The following is a 17,733-nucleotide window of genomic DNA, read 5'->3' as shown; positions in this document are numbered from 1 at the left end:
ACACCAATCTCACCCTTCTTGAATTTTGGAAGGAACATTTCAATATTGTCCATTGCTTAAAAATTATTGACAATGCATGGCAGGGTGTCACATGAAGAGCTCTTAATTCAGCATGAAAGAAATTGTGGCCAGCTTCCGTCGCTGAGAGGGACTTTGAAGGGTTCGATACGCCAGACCCTGATGAACCCGAACCTATTGTGGTGGATGAAATCATGTCTCTAGGAAAAGTCCATGGGGCTGGAGGTAGATGAGGCAGATGTGAACGACCTTGTCGAGGAGCATTAGGAAGAGCTCACAACACAGGAATTGATCGAGCTCCAGGAGATGCAACATTTGGTGTTGCAGGAGCTCAGTAGCAAGGAGGAGGTGGAAGAGGAGGACCGCCTTTCTACGAAGGAAATCCGAAACATTTTAGTGAAGTGGCAGGAGTTTTCTGATTTTATGGAAAAGAGGCACCCGGAGAAGTTGGTGTGTGGTCGTGCATTAGCCTTTTGTGACGACACGTGTACGTCATTTTCATACCATTTTGAAGGGGAGACAAAAGCAAAAATCTCTAGATAGATTCCTTTTAAAAAGGCCGGCAAAAAGTGAAGGTGAAAGCAAGTAAAAAAGCGGGGCAAAAAGAGCCAAGCCGGAAGAAGAAAAGTAAAAAAATGAAAATGAAAACAAAATTAGAATAAAGTTTAGTGTGTGTACAGTAAGCTAATTTCATTTAAGTTAAATTTAAAGTTATGTTATGTAATGTTACAAAAGTGTAGCGTACCAAACATGTTGCTGTCAAGTCTCTCTCCTCCCCTTTCTCTCTCCCTCCTCCTCCTTCGCACACACTGCCGTTAGCCGCTACCGTCTGTCTCGAAGGTAAGAACTCCATAATGTCACATTTAATTACAGATCATAACCAGTACATAGGTATTTGTTATTTTGTGAGCGTAGGTTGTGAATTAGAACAATTAAAAACATGTTTTTCCACTGAAATATACTGTTTTTAGGTGTTTTTTCAGAGGGTGGGAACAGATTGATTTTTTTTTAGTTATTTTAAATGGGAAAAATTGATCCAAGAAATGAGCGAATTGACACACGAGCTCGGGTCCCGGAACGCATCAAGCTCGTATCTCAAGGTATTACTGTACTGTATTACTGTGGTACTACACGAAGAAGTTAAATTTTGGTTACTAGATAAGTTTATTAGTTTAGGACTTAGCATTTCCTTCTCCCACCTTCACTCACCCACCTCTATCAGAATGTTTTAGTCGGCATTATGAAAATCAGCGGTGTTTCTGAGAAATTTAAAGAATTTTGATAAAATCTATTCTTATATTCCCCTGATGTTCATATAAATGTCCACCATCCCCACTGACTAGTGATATCAAAAGGATAGAGATGTAGTTTCGCCTTTGAAACTGTATAGACAAGACATGTGCAGCATACCTAATTCGAGGTTATTGTATTGCCAATAACCACCACATTGTTTCAATATTGTACTAGAGGCCTAAAGCTTATGGAAAGGAAAGAAAATACACAATTTTGAGTTTTAGAGTAAACAAAGATAAAGTAGGCTTATAGGAAAGTGCTATTTATAAACATCAGACAAAAATTGAAAACTTTGGCTGAAATATCCTTTGTCATTGATAGATGAATGCAAGCCCCAGAAGTATCAAGTTTTCCTGTACTACATGGCAAAAGGGATGGCTTATTGTGATTGCAATATGAGTATTAAATGACTTATATTAAGGCTAGGTTTTTGTTTGGATCATTGTTTCCAGCAAGGCAAATTTTTCTTAGAAGATTTTCCAGGTGAAGAGTATTCTATTAGTAAGTTAAATACAATTTGGTAAAAGCAAGTTAAATACAATTTTGTAAAAGTATCATTTTCTTTACAGATTTCTACAAATATATGTAATACCCTATATGTGTCATCCTAGTAGATGATTTAAGCTTTTGGTATACTGTTTCACATGACATGAATCCTCTTGTACATGTGTACATATATGTTATTACTTGGAAAATGCCAACAGATCATGTTCTCAGTGGGAAAGAAGTGCTTGTTTGCTGATGGCACTGAACAGTTGAATTTGGGAGATTGTGGACCAAGTATCTATCATCAGGTCTGTGACAAAATTTGACTTGATTGGAAACCTACTTGTTTTATCACTTTATTTTTAACCCCATATTTTTTATTGGGTAAAGTAGTTTTTGGATTGGATTATAAAATTTAGGTTAAAGGTCAGGCACTGGGACCATGGAGATCAATCAGTGGTGTTATAAATTAAGTAAAATTATTTTGAATATATGAAATATAATTAAAAAGTAATAATTTTAAATCATTATATTGAAAAAAATTAATTAGAACTTGTAGATATCTAGCATGGACATCTACTCAAGTTAAATGCCTTCAATCTAATCACATACATAAATTTATACTTAATACGTTAAAATATCTTATTGTGGTAAACTAGTTGTTATTTAAATCACAATAAAAATCACAATAACCCTTGACATAATACACAAAGACATTGCGATTCATGACCTCCAAGAAACAATTTCCTTGAACTTACTAACAAATCTAGTTAAACAATTTGGAGCACATCTGAATCAAACAGGACCTGAAAGCAACTGGATTTCTTACCACTATAGAGAATTTTTAGAAACTTCTATAGGTAAATGCCGATTAAACAGCTTCTAGAGAAGAAGGAATATGAACATAGGGAGAGGGTTGTAGAAGCAAGAAATTTTATTATTAAAGATTCGTAATTAATTTCTCAAAATATTTTGTAACCACCTTCTTGATTTATTCATTCCAATCAAAAGTTAGGTAATACAAAAATATGTTCAAGATCCTAATGACTTGTAAACTCCCCTTCCACAAGAACCACTACAAATGAGAAATTCAAGAATATTCCCTCTTTATTATTAAGAAACATTCTTTAGTCAATTTCCTCAAAAAAATATTGATTTAAGGATTTCTTATGTTTACTCCAACTATGGGTGCGAGAGAGAGTGAACTATTCAATAACTTCAATAACCAGGTTAAGCAAACAAATCTCAGTAACGTTCAGATTAAAGTGTATGAACTTTGGAAGCTAGTACTGTACTAAAATGTTTTATAGATCACAGCTTGCTTGTTTCAAGAGAAAATTTGTTTACACTAAAACATTAACTGAAAGAGAACTGGAGAATCAGTAGTCTTAGAGGCTATTAAGAGAATGCATAGAAGAAAAGTAGTACAGTACTGGGGTTTACCTCTAGTAACTTAATTGGATACCTTAAAGAAACATGTTTCCTTAACAAATATAGACCTCATCAGAGTCTAGCTCCTCTTCCTTATTTTCATCCTCCCGGATTAGAAAAAACCTGTAAAAAGGTAACAAACTTAATTTTTCTTCTAACAGGAATCTTTGCAAATGTGCTAGGCAAGCGACTCGTTATGGCAGTAAGGGTACTAGCAACTACGTTAACATCACTATGGGAAACTTGAGGTGTGCTAGTGGCCAAGCCTACATGAGACCAGCTCACTGCCATTCAAAACCTGATTTAACCGTTCATCTTCCTCTAAAGATTTAAAAGAATGATAAAAAATTATCTTTCCTGTTCTTTATGAACTATGTTATATAATATTTCACACCATTGATATACTGTAGTTATAAAAGTGGTTGATCCCGGGCGCATACTTCAGCAAATGGAGGTTACAGTAGTATGTACCTCAGATTACGAGTAACTTTGAAAACGATCAAATCAGGATATGAGCTTACAAATTTGAATTGGGTTACAAGTATTATATTGGTTTGTGAGCAAAAATTTGGCTCCATATGGGCATTTTTTATGAACATGTATTGTACTGTACTAACAAGACTAGCACAAAATCAGTCGCTAGTGCCCACACACCACCCACGCAGTGTTCATGTCGTGTTCACATGGGTTTTAACCTTATTTTCATGGCTTTTTTTTTAAAAGGCAAAAAGTCATCTATAGATAGGTTCTTTTTCTAAACTAAATGTAAGAGTATAAAAAAAGACAACAGTATTCATTAAGCATAGATTAAGAATTAGTGATAGTAAATGTTGTTCAAGAGAGAACTTTTACCAAAACTCTGCTCATGGAGGGAAATTTTCCTTCCAAACAATAACCTCGCTCTTCTTCTCTTACGTCTCCCTCACACCAGCCGTGACTCCTCGAAAGCAAGTGCGAGTTTATCTGTAAATTATTTGTTTTTCATTCATTTCTGATGTTGGATTACCATTATAAAAATCTTAAAAATAAGTGTATATCTGCAAAACTTTTTTAGAAAACAGAAAATTTAGGTTGTGAGGTCGCTTCCTGACCAAATCAAACTCGTAAACTGAGGTACTACCGTATGAGTATCCAGTCTACAACTCTATAGTAGTCATCCAAAATATGGTGCAACCATTCAGCTAGCAGCTGAAACTAAGATTTATGTAAAATCTGTTCTGTTACTTTGTTCCACTGAAACAACGTGAGAAAATGACCTGCTATTGGCAAAACTTTTAAAGTTTTAGCAAATATAGGTACACTTAATATAAGAAACAAGTGGTTGCTCATGAGTACTTACTCTAGCAAGTGGAGGAATATTAGGATCTAGGCTTCCAACTTGGAATCCAGTGATCTAAAAGAGCTAACCAGATTGCAAATTGAAAGGTCTTGCTGTAGAAGGATCTCAAGTAATTTGAGAGAGTGAGGCTCTTAGAGAAGTAATCAACTCCATGAGCTATTCACCATTGGAACCTTTACTGACTGATGGATTATACAACAATTAGGGAAAATTAGAGTTAGACTAGAGTCCAAAACTGGGGGTTAATCTCTTCTTTTTAATAATAGGCTAGAATCTCTTCCTTACCCAATCTCATTGACCTTTTAGATTGCACCAAAGAAGCCTAAGATTATGAGACCTTATAAAGCTCATTACTATTGAAGCCTAAACGCTCGTCAATGGCTGGAGTGTTATCATCTCCACTGTAATCAACTAGCCTAGTCATCTCTAGATTTACCTCGAGCTATAAGTTAGTTGTCCTTTTGCCTTTGGAACTTTTACTTTGGTCAGCAACCATCGAATATACCTTTCCATAAAATGAAAAGTAAGGCCTATACATCACTCAACAGTTTTTAAAGAAAAGTATTACCCATGACATGAGACACTGAGAATGAGGATCATGATCACACAGAAATAACATTCTTGAACAATCTACATAACAAATATTAACAAATCAAGACAACATTGCTTAAAATCATTAATCTTAAATAACACTTTTATAAATCTCTCATAATTTGGAGGGAGATAGGAAGACAGTATTGACTTAACAAGCACAAATTTATGAGAAAACTGAAAAACAAGATATCTATGTTGTATCCAAGCCGAATTTATTGTCATTCACCCTTAGATTGTGTCAATACTGTACTTAAGGCCTATGCATGTTGAAAGGGAAGAATACAGAAAAGTTTTAGTTTTTGGGTAAATGTCAATATAAGCCAAGCTTTGAGAGAAAAGCAATAAGGACATTGGCGGAAGTTCATAGATATAAATTCCCCTAAAATATCGGACGGATTTACTGCCGAGGGTATTTCACAATCGATTATCAATGCCAAGCAGCACACCAAAATGCGCGTAAATGATAGAAATCTCAAATTAGCAAATACTGGCATACCGCTACCATCCTGGTTATGCTTGTATGTATATTTTCTAACATTGCTAAGTATAGGAGATAACACTTGCTATTTCATTAAATTTAGAACCTATTTTGTCATTTCAATTCTGAGTAGAGAACACTTTTCTGAATATTAAAAGTGAGATTCATATCATACTCCACTTTTGTTCCTATAAACAATGGAGAATTTAAAGTACTGATTGGCTTAATGTTGAAATGATCTCAGTATGCTTATTACCAATGCCAACAGATTATGCTCTCAATGGAAAAGAAATGCTTGTATGCTGGTGAAGAAGATTTGAAATTAGAAGATTGTGGAAGAAATATCTTTAAGCAGGTCTGTAGAAAAACATTTGGTCTTGATTGGAGTTCTACTTGAATTATCAGTGTTATCTTTTCACCGTGTTTTTTTTATCGACAATTTTTACCATGTGTTTGCTCATCAGGTAAAATAGATTTTGTTAGAGAGATATAATTATTAAGGTTCAGATTTATACTCTAGTCAGTCCAAATTCTCTTAAGGTTCTGCAGTTTTACTTGATGTTACTATGCATATTACCCTGGAATGTTTTAGTCAATTAATGTAAGATGACTTTTGTCATATGTCATTCTATTCATTTTGGAGAAATGGGGATAAATTGTTAATATCTTTCTGAGGAGTAATAATTTATTGCTCTTGTAGTATTTTGATTTAATGAGGTGGCACTATAATCGTAGTTTGTGTATGCTTTTGGTGATGGGGTGTCTTGGGTGAAACAAATTTTATCATAATTATTGAGTTGGGTTTTCCAAAGCATGGTGGTAAATACTGTTTGTACTGAAATGTATTTAAGTGCATGGAACTTGATGCTTGCAACTTGTAGCTTTTGTGAATGCACTTCAGCTTTTTAGATGGATTTGCATCTTTGCTTTGAAATTTCCTTTTTGGGTTTTATCATGAAGCTTTCCTTTATTCCTGTTTGAAATATAAGTGATACATTGAGCACATGAATTTTACTTGTATAGTAAATACTGGAGCAGTTTTTTCTCACTTTTGCCATATTTACAGGTATTTGCTTATACAAAACGACAGCAGATTATGTCAGATGATAATTGCTTGGATGCTTCTAACCCAAGTGGACCAGTTAAACTAGTTCGCTGTCATGGTATGGGCGGCAATCAGATGTGGACTTACAATGACCAGGTTAGTTTTTTTTTGTCATTGGTGTAAATTTAAAAAAGAAATATACATGTAACAATTAAAAGTTCCATGAATGGAATAATTGAGAGAAAAGAAGTGTCTAGACAAATAAGTAACTAAAGTCTCTTGCCATTATTACTAGTTTACATGCACTGTAAATGTCATTAGCACCCATTAACAGACTAGACTGTAATATGGTATATTGTTTTGCTTCTGAAAACTTGCAATTAGTGTCAGCTACATGGAGGCATTTATACTAGGAATCATCAGTATGCAATGCCTTCATTTATCTTGTGTAAATTTCTACATTTCTGGTACATTTGGAGATACATTGCATGTCTTGGGGAATATATTTTCTGCAGAACATAACTTGCTCAAACACCAATAGTATAATGATTGAATTAATTTTGCAAAAATCTGATCCATGATCCTAAGAAAATTTTGCTTTGAAAGCTTTTGATGGCTTTCATCTTAAAGATATGCAGTCCAATATCAGGCTCATTTTCCGGCTTTGCGTATATTTCCTCATAAGATGTCTTTTAGATAAGACAAGGTCGAAAATTGGGGAAATTTTTGCAACAACGCATATCTTGTCAATAATTGGGTATTGGTTACGTAATCACCAATCTCAAGAAACGAATGTATAATTGTTCCGTAACTGGAATACAAACCTATGCTATTTATTTAGGGGTATTATTTTCTCCAAAGCTGAAATGACCAGCCATTAAAATTTAGCGATTGTTAACTACTCATATCGCCAGTTAGCAGGGGAAGGGGGGGGGGGGGTAGCTTGCTACTGCTCCCACTCACATACAGGTGATTTAGCTCACTTTAATTTTGGCTCGGATGGAGACCGGCTGTAACCACTCTTCCTCCTCGCCTATTTTGACCTGCCATTAATTTTTGTCTTTTAACTTACTTTTTTCTTTTATATATATATATATATACAGTGAACCCTCGTTTATCGCGGTAGATAGGTTCCAGACCCGACCGCGATAGGTGAAAATCCGCGAAGTAGTGACACCATATTTACCTATTTATTTAACATGTATATTCAGACTTTTAAAAACTCCCCTTGTACGTAGTACTGTTAACAAACTACCCTTTAATGTACAGAACACTTAATGCATGTGCTACAGTACCCTAAACTAAAACAGGCACAAATATTAAAGGCGACTTTATATCATGCGTTTCCCAAACACGCCAAAAAGCACGGTAAAAAATGGCAACCAATATTTTGTTTACGTTTATCTCTGATCATAATGAAGAAACAAACGCATTTACACATCTGTGTATAGGTTAGTTTTTACATCGATTATATTGATTATTCAGTACAGTATGTTGATTTTGTTATTACCAATGTTTTACTTAATTTTTCTTAGGACTTCCAAATGAAATGTTTTTCTTTATGACGCCGCCTGAAACGACGGCGTCATAAAGTACGCTCAGTAAACAAACGAAGGCATTTAACGCGCATGATGAAAGTGATAAATAATGATATTACAGTAAAAGCTTTTATAAAATGTTATTACAAATATTATTTACCGTATCTATATAAAATCATACGTAGCAAAGCAGGAAAACAATTTACGAGAGAGAGAGAGAGAGAGAGAGAGAGAGAGAGAGAGAGAGAGAGAGAGAGAGAGAGAGAGAGAGAGAGAGAGAGAGTTGTTTTACATATGTAAATGTAAATTTAAAAAAAAAAAAAAAAATAGCCCCATTTCATATAAAATAGATTACAAATATTTTACTTTATCATATTACAGTAGTCTGTATACAGTAATACTGTAAAGTTCAGTACAGTATGTTGTTGTTATAGTCGTGGCGATGAAATTCTCACAAAACAAAAACACGCCATTTGATTACAACAGCTGATTCATCTCTCTCTCTCTCTCTCTCTCTCTCTCTCTCTCTCTCTCTCTCTCTCTTCGTGTTATACAATACTTACATTTAGATGGAGAAACTAAAATTAGTTTTCTTAGTGTCAATTAAATACGAAAAGAAAAAATTATGCCGAGTCTACATCCATTTCAATCATAGCTAAAAATACGGCATCCGATTTCATCAGCAAACCACTATTTTTTGGGAAACATCATTTTATTCTGGAAAATTGCTACTCTTTAAATAGTTAATTGCACATTAACAAAGCGTGTACTTTTGTTTTTAAATTTCGGGTGTGTTTTAAAAATCGAGTATTGTTGACTTCTTTTTGTTTTACTTTTGGCTGTGATTAGATCAGCTGACATCTAGCTGCCGCTCTTAGGAGTGTACGAATACACTAACAAAGTATCGTTTATACCATTTCTTAACTTATTCAAACCGTCTACAGTATACAGTTGATATTACATAAGCACCAATGTGTTATAATCTATCAAATTTTTTTTTTATTACATTTAAACCCCCCTCTATCTCTCTCTCTCTACCTCTCTCTCTCTCTCTCTCTCTGTGGGCTACTTTTCACTACCTCCCATTCCTTACCTCTCTCTCTCTCTCTCTGTGGGCTACTTTTCACTACCTCCCATTCCTTACCTCTCTCTATCTCTCTAACAAATGATATCTTTGTTGCTCCTCAGAGTTTCATTTATATTGAAAATCAATCATGATTCAATTTTCCTTACTTTCTCCAATCTCGCGCCATCAGTCACATCGCGGTATTTTCGAAATTTCCGGAAAATCCGCGATATATGTATATACATGGGTTATGAAAAAAATCCGCGAAGTGGTGAATCCGCGATGGTCGAACCGCGAAGTAGCGAGGGTTCACTGTATATATATATATATATATATATATATATATATATATATATATAGTGAACCCTCGCTACTTCGCGGTTCGACCATCGCGGATTTTTTTCATAACCCATATATATATACATATTGGTAATAACAAAATCAACATACTGTACTGAATAATCAATATAATTGATGCAAAAACTAACCTATACACAAATGTGTACAGTAAATGCGTTTGTTTCTTCATTATGATCAGAGAAACGTAAAAAAACATTGGTTGCCATTTTTTATCGTGCCTTTGGGCGTGTTTAGGAAACGCATGATATAAAATCGCCTTTAATATTTGTGCCTGTTTTAGTTTAGGGTACTGTAGTACATGCATTAAGTGTTCTGTACATTAAAGGGTAGTTTGTTAACAGTACTACGTACAAGGGAAGGTTTTAAAAGTCTGAATATACATGTTAAATAAATAGGTAAATATGGTGTCACTACTTCGCGGATTTTCACCTATCGCGGCCGGGTCTGGAACCTATCTACCGCGATAAACGAGGGTTCACTTAGATATATATATATATATATATATATATATATATATATATATATATATATATATATATATATATATATATATATATATATATATATATATATATATATATATATATATATGTATGTATGTATAAAAGAAAAAAAGTAAGTTAAAAGAAAAAAATTAATGGCAAGTCAAAATAGGCGAGGAGGAGGAGTGGTTACAATATGAAAACATTCTTAATGTTTATTTATATATATAGAAATGTTGTAAGCTTCCTTTTCAGCGTTTGTGCTGTGCGTGGGATAACATTTATGACAGGTTCTCAAGACACTTGCGCAAGGTCGGGAAACCTTCCCTTCCGACCTCTCCCTTGTTGTCCATCGGTCTTCCCGTTGGCAGATAACCTACTGTTGACTCTGCCGCCGCCGCAGGGTAATAGTCATTGTTTTGACCCTCCTCGTTCAACTGTTGTCTTCGCCTTTCCCTCTTCCTACAGGGAACATATGGATTACTGAGGGAAGGGAGTGTGGCCTTCCAGAGAGTGACTTCGGTCTTTCTCTTCTCAAGGCCATTCACCTTTCATGGGCCTCCGACAGTGTACTAACAGGGGGAGCACCTTTCCCGTTCATGGTTTAGGTTGCGCTTCCGATTTTTTTAATTATTTAAGTGAAAATATAATTGTTTGTAATTTAACATTTGAGCTTCTCCGTGGGAAACACTTCCCTTCGGAGGATCAGTGGTTCTTCCTATTAGTGAATATTTTTAGCTAATCTCCTGCGTGTCAGCGTTCTCAGCGCTCCAGTGTTCTCCAGCATGCCAGCTCTCTCCTGCATGCCAGTACTCTCCCGTGTGCGCCAGCACTCTCCCTCACGTAGGCCAACACTCTCCCTGCGCGCCAGCACTATCCCTGTCCGCCCGCATCAGCGCTCTCCTACACGCAAGCACTGTCCTATGCGCAAGATTTCGCCCGCGATCGCGCGCCTTCCCGCCTGCACGCTCGCACTCCTGCACATTCTAGGGAGACTGCACAGCGCCAACGCTCTCAGACGTACCAGCGCTCTCAGAGCCCAGAGTCGACACTTGCCTGCTCACCAGCGCTCTTCTGCACATTCATCGAAAACTGCGCTTCATCAGAAACTGAGCCTCATCAGAAACTGAGCACCAGCATCATACTGTGCGCACTCGCGCGAGAGGCAAAAAAGAATGATAACTTTTTGACAGGTCACCAGAGCCCCATTCCCCTCCTCGCAAACACATTACAGCATGCCCGCCGGGAAAAGAGGGAAGAGGCTTCACAGAAGGGTTCAAGATCCTGAAGATTCTATCTTTCAAGGCGAATCAACTGCATCTACCATCTGTCGAGACTCCTCACAGGGAACCCTTGATCCCTTTCTCTTCGGGAGTTTTTTCTGACAGTACCACTATCAGCAAACACAATCTGAACATTGCAAACAGCCTATCATTAGTACGATCGCCAATTTCTCTCTCATCTTCCACCAAAGAGAAATCATCAACCGACTGATCGCTAGATCACCGTTTGCTGATCACTAGCTCGCCGATTGCCAGATCGTCAATTGCTAGCTCATCTCTCTCTGATCATTGACCTCTCAGATCCAGCGATTGCCAATGCACCAGCGCTCGCCAAAGAGCCAGCACTTGCCTGCTCACCAGCACTTGCCTGCTCGCCAGCGCTATTCTGCGCTAAAGCAGAAACTGAGCACCAGCATCATCCTGTGCGCCAACGCTCCAGTACTCTCCTGCGCATTCGCGCAAGAGGCAAAAAATAATGATTAACTTTTTGACAGGTCACCATGGCCCCATTCCCCTCCCTGCAAACGCATCACAGCATGCCCACCGGGAAAAAACAGAAAGAGGCTTCACGGAAGGGTTCAAGATTCCGGAGATTCTATCTTCCAAGGCAAATCAACCGCATCTACCATCGGTCGAGACTCCTCACAGGGATCCCTTGGTCCCTTTCTCTTCAGGAAATTTTTCCTGACAGTACCACCGTCAGCAAACACGATCTGAACGTTGCAAACAGCCTATCATTAGCACTATCGCCAATTTCTAGCTCATCTTCCACCAATGAGAAATCATCAACCGACTGATCGCAAGATCGCCAGAGCGTTAATTGCTAGCTCATCTCTCTCTCATCATTGACCTCCAGTCTCGCTAATTGCTAACGATCTCTGATTGCTAGCGTGCTGATCGCCGATTGCTAGTCAATACCCAGCTATCAGCAAACACTATCTGAACATTACAAACAGCCTCTCATTAGTACGATCGCCAATTTCTTGCTCATCTTCCACCAAAGAAAAATCATCAACCGACTGATCGCTAGATCACCGTTTGCTGATCACTAGCTCGCCAATTGCCAGATCGTCAATTGCTAGCTCATCTCTCTCTGATCATTGACCTCTCAGATCCAGCGATCGCCAATGCACCAGCGCTCGCCAAAGAGCCAGCACTTGCCTGCTTGCCAGCGCTCTTTTGCACTTCAGCAGAAACTGAACACCAGCATCATCCTCCGTATTCGCGCAAGAGATTAACTTTTTGACAGTCCACCATGGCCCCATTCCCCTCCCTGCAAATGCATCACAGCATGCCCACCGGGAAAAAACAGAAAGAGGCTTCACGGAAGGGTTCAAGATCCCGGAGATTCTATCTTCCAAGGCGAATCAACCGCATCTACCATCGGTCAAGACTCCTCACAGGGATCCCTTGGTCCTTTTCTCTTCAGGAGTTTTTTTCTGACAGTACCACCGTCAGCAAACACGATCTGAACGTTGCAAACAGCCTATCATTAGCACGATCGCCAATTTCTAGCTCATCTTCCACCAATGAGAAATCATCAACCGACTGATCGCTAGATTGCCAGTGTCAATTGTAGCTCATCTCTCTCTCTTCATTGACCTCCAGTCTCGCTAATCGCTAACGATCTCCGATTGCTAGCGTGCTGATCGCCGATTGGTAGTCAATAACCAGTCATCAGCTTGCTGATCACTAGATCGCTGATGGGCAACTCGTCTTTCTTCAATCATCGACCTCAGCTCGCTGCTGTTTGACCAGCCAATCGTCAGCTTGCTGATCTCTAGCTCACCGATCGCCAGTACGCGATCGAGTGCTGATCATCAATAGCACTCCGATCACCAACTGACGATCATTAAACCATTCTGCTGTCTCAGGGCTCTCCAAGCCGATCACCAACACTTTAATCGCCCTTCCTTGGCTGACTGACCAGACAGCCTTCATCTGCCTGTCAGTTACCATCTTCGGCTCACAGATCGCCGATCCACCGATCATAGGCAGTTCGCTGTTGACCAGCAGTTCGTCACTCAAGACTTGCTAGTCGACCTCTGCACGTTGTTCCCTAGATAGGAAGGCATACAACACATTTGTTCGCTATCACACCAATCCACTAAAGCAATCAGCAAATGATCGACAGCCCCCATCAGCGGCTTGTCGACAGGTGACTACTCGCGAGCACTCTCCAACTGCACAGTAACCATGATACCCAGCCGTTAACCACTGATTAACATTTGCCAGACCGATGCTGTTCTAAGGAATAGCATGAATCCCATCAGGGCGCATGGTAGGGTTAAGTGTTGCCTTACTTCTATCAGTCAGAGGAGTTCTCTCCCAGGGAGAAATCCTTACACAGGGTATTGCGTCCCATCCTTTCTGCCACAAGTCAAGACCTCAATGTCAACAATCTCCCATGCGAAAAGATCCACATGAAGCTGTCCCTTTGGGTCAATGTACACGCCATGTTGGAGGAGTTCGGACAAAGGCTAAGACCACAGGTCTAAATTTGCACGCTGGACCTAAAGGACACATACTTCCAGGCCCAAACCATTGATCTTCTAGGAAGGATTGAAGATTCACTCTAGCCAAACAAGAAACACCAGTTCAGGTCTCTGTACTTCGGTCTTTCCACAGCACCCGTCCTGGACTTAAAGGATCGGCTCCTGTCTCCTCCACTGACTGACCTAAGCAGACTCTCAGAAGACTGGTATATCTGGGGATGATTCTAGACACCAATCTCCACAAAATCTTCTCATCAAAGACAGGTATAGAAAAGTCACAATACCCTTCTCAAAACTAGAAGAACTCTCAGCCCAGAGTGACTATTTTTTCCTCGGACACCTATCATCTCTGGCCTGTCTAGGCTCCAACGGCCTTTCATTCCCCGGATATTCTGATTCCCATGGGACCAGAAGTTTGGATAAGCCTCAAGGGATGAGTGTCAGTTGAGATTCTACGGAGTGGTATAAACCTTCTCATCCTTCCCCACTCCTCAGACTTGATGCTGTGCTAAGACACATCAAAAGAAGGGAGGAGGGACCATAGTGCTGCACCACACGACCTCAGGCCTCTGGACAGTCTGAAAGTACCTTCAATTAAATCTCTTAAGAAATGAAGGCAACTTTCTGGTCCGAAAACAGCCTCATCAATTCCTAATGGGCCACTCAATGGCATGAGTGACAACACCACAAACCACATAGAGGCTCATATCAACAAGCCAGAAGGAACTTGCTCGCAGCTTCTTCCCCTCTAACAGTATACATACTAAGTTGGGCCAAAGTCCGCTCAGTACCAATATCAGCCTGCTTCATTCCATACTAGAGGAATGTGCTCGCTGACAATCTGTGCACAGCATCTCAGATAAGGTGTACTGAATGGTCTTTGGATCACCTTGTAGCCGACAAAGTCCCGACTTTAGGGGGTTCTCCAACTATGGATCTGCTTGCAACGCCCCTGAGCCTCAGGCTTCCGCTGCTCCCCAGGCCTAGACCCCAAGACTCTCTGGCAAGAAGCATGCCAGCAACGGTGGGTACAAACAACGACATTTAGGAGTACAATTTTACCATAAAAGAAACCCTTTCTGGTACAACTCAGGAACATAAACGGTGGTCTACCCTTAAATCTGCACTCTTTGGTGTAGTTGCAACAGTTCCTCCTTTACTTAAACCAGATGGCTCAGTCACTCACTGTCCAAAGGAAAAGGCAACCCTGTTGGCTGATGTTTTTGACAGTAAACAGAGTAATGAAAAACTTGAACTTCCTCATTCCTGTTTTCCTGAGGCTAAACTAACTAGTTTAGCTTTAAGATCTCGTGAGATTAAAGCTCTGTTGATGGACCTTGATGCGTATGGAGGTATAGACCCAAATGGCATTTTTCCTTTGATTTTATAAAGACAGCAGATTTCTTAGCTCCAAAGTTATGTTATTTTGCGCTAGTTAGCAAGAAGAGGAGCTTTTGGCACTTGTTGGAGAATTGGTAATGTTACTCCTCTATGTAAATGTGTTTGTGGTAGCTCAAGTCCCACTGATTACCGCCCAATTTCCATAACTCCCATATTATCTAAAGTTTTTTGACGTCTTAATAGGTTTGCTGAAGGTAATCATCTATTCCCTAGTTTGCAATGTTGTTTTCGTAAAGGCCTTGGAGCATGTGATGCCCTTCTTACAATCTCCAATGCTGTACAGAAATCCCTTGATTGTGGTCAAGAAGTTTGTATGATTGGCCTTGATTTTAGTGCTGCCTTTGACCGTGTTAATCATGAGGCCCGTGTTTACAAACTCAAACAGTTGGGAGTGGATGGGTCGTTTCTTAGCATTATTATTGATTTTTAAAGTAATAGATCTTAGTTGTTGTTGATGGGCACCATAGTGAGTATAGGAATGTGATATCCAGTGTTCCACAGGGTAGTGTTCTTGGCCCATTACTTTTCATACTAAATACACATGACATGTGGTTTGGCCTAGAAAACAAGCTTGTTACATATGCAGATGATGCTACTCTCTTTGCGTCAATTCCATCCCCTGAATGTAGATCTGGGGTTGCTGAATCTCTTAATAGAGATTTGGCTAAAATTAGTGCATGGTGCAAATTATGGGGTATGAAGTTGAATCCTAATAAAACTCGAAGTATGATTTTAAGTAGGCCAAGGACGGTGGCTCCTCAACATCCAGATCTCAATATTGATAATGTTTCTTTAAATTTATATGACTCTTTTAAAATTTTAGGTGTGATTCTCGACAGCAAATTTACTTTTGAGAAACACGTTAGGTCTGTGTCTTCTTCAATTGCACAAAAAGTTGGCCTATTGAGAAAGTCTTGCAAGATTTTCGGTGATCAATCTATTCTGAAGAAGTGTTTTAATTCTTTCATTCTACCTTGTTTTGAGTATTGTTCTCCTGTCTGGTGTTCAGCTGCTGATTCTCATCTTAATTTGTTAGACAGAAACTTATGGTCTATTAAATTTCTTATTCCTGATCTAGATATTAATCTTTGGCACCGTCGTTCAATTAGTTCATTATGCATGTTGCATAAGATTTTTCATAACTCTGACCATCCTTTACATTTAGATCTCCCTGCACAATTCTATCCTATTCGTAATACTCGGCAGGCAGTTAATTATAATAGCCAGGCCTTCTCCATCATGAGGCTCAATACTACACAGTATTCTAGAAGTTTTATTCCAGCTGTTACCAAATTGTGGAATGATCTTCCTAATCGGGTACTTGAATCAGTAGAACTTACAAGTTCAAAGTTGGAGCAAATGTTTTCATGTTGACCAGGCTGACATGAGTCTTTATAGTTTTTATATGACATATCTGTTTTTGACGTTGTTTATAGTTTATATAGGACATATCTGTTTTGATGTTGTTACTGTTTTTAGAATGATATATTGTTAATTTCTTCTCATCATTTATTTATTTCCTTTCCTCACTGGGCTATTTTTCCCTATTGGAGCCCTTGGGTTTATAGCATCTTGCTTTTCCAACTAGGATTGTAGCTTGGCTAGTAATAATAATAATAATACTCCGTTTTGTCAAGGCTAGAACATCAGCAAGCCTCTCGAGGGCTTTCATAGCTCCGCTATGGCATTACGCAGAATGGTTTCCAAACCTTCTGCAGCTCCTGATAGAGCCTCCAAGAGAACCCTCTCCACGTCACAGACAACCACATTTTGACATCTACCACAAGCTATAGCTTCACTATGATTGTACGCCTGGAGACTACCCAGTACCTTCTCTCTCACAGAGGCTTTTCGCAATAAGTTGCAAAAAGGTTGTTTAGATATCTGAGTAATTCCTCAGCATCACTCTACCAGGCAAAGTATAACGTCTTCTGTGGTTGGTATCATGGGAAAGTGTATCTCTCCACTCGATACCTCTATTCCAGCAATAGCGGAATCCTTGAGTATATGTAGGAGAAAAAGACCCCCTTTTCAGTTTAAGCAGGTAAAGACGATCACTCAACCTTGAGCCTCGCCTTCAAACTGAAAGGAAGGGACACCCCCCTCATCGCTAGATCTTTCCCAACTCTTGCGGACTTACAACTTTCCTTTTGCCTTTACCCAGTCGGAATTGAGACCTCCCTCTCGAAACATGGTTCAAGTTCTCTGGTCTCAAAGGAGAACTCCTTACGTTCCACTTCACCAGGCAACAAATTTTCACCTGGTTTAGAAGACAAGTGTCCTACACACTTGACAGCGGCAAAACGAGTCAAGGTCTCTCTTTCAACATCGCCCATTCATGAGAAGGGTGAAAGTCAACGTTCAGTTTCGTCTTCGAGTATGTTGCCAGACACAGTCTCCAGAGGTGATGGATCCAAGACAACA

General features: G+C 38.9%; 1 protein-coding gene across 1 annotated transcript in view; it reads left to right on the top strand.

Annotated features, from left to right (window-relative positions):
* Pgant5 (polypeptide N-acetylgalactosaminyltransferase 5) overlaps window positions 1-17,733 on the top strand; it is a 75,608-nt gene that overhangs the window by 33,861 nt on the left and 24,014 nt on the right. Inside the window, exon 9 of the mRNA XM_068357205.1 lies at window positions 6,706-6,840. Coding sequence (XP_068213306.1) covers window positions 6,706-6,840 — 135 coding nt within the window. The remainder of the gene's footprint in view (window positions 1-6,705; window positions 6,841-17,733) is intronic.

The sequence above is a fragment of the Palaemon carinicauda genome, chromosome 33 (assembly GCF_036898095.1).
Source record: "Palaemon carinicauda isolate YSFRI2023 chromosome 33, ASM3689809v2, whole genome shotgun sequence".
Classification (NCBI taxonomy): domain Eukaryota; kingdom Metazoa; phylum Arthropoda; class Malacostraca; order Decapoda; family Palaemonidae; genus Palaemon; species Palaemon carinicauda.
The sequence above is the reverse complement of the archived record's forward strand: the minus strand, read 5'-3'. Positions and strand labels throughout refer to the sequence as shown.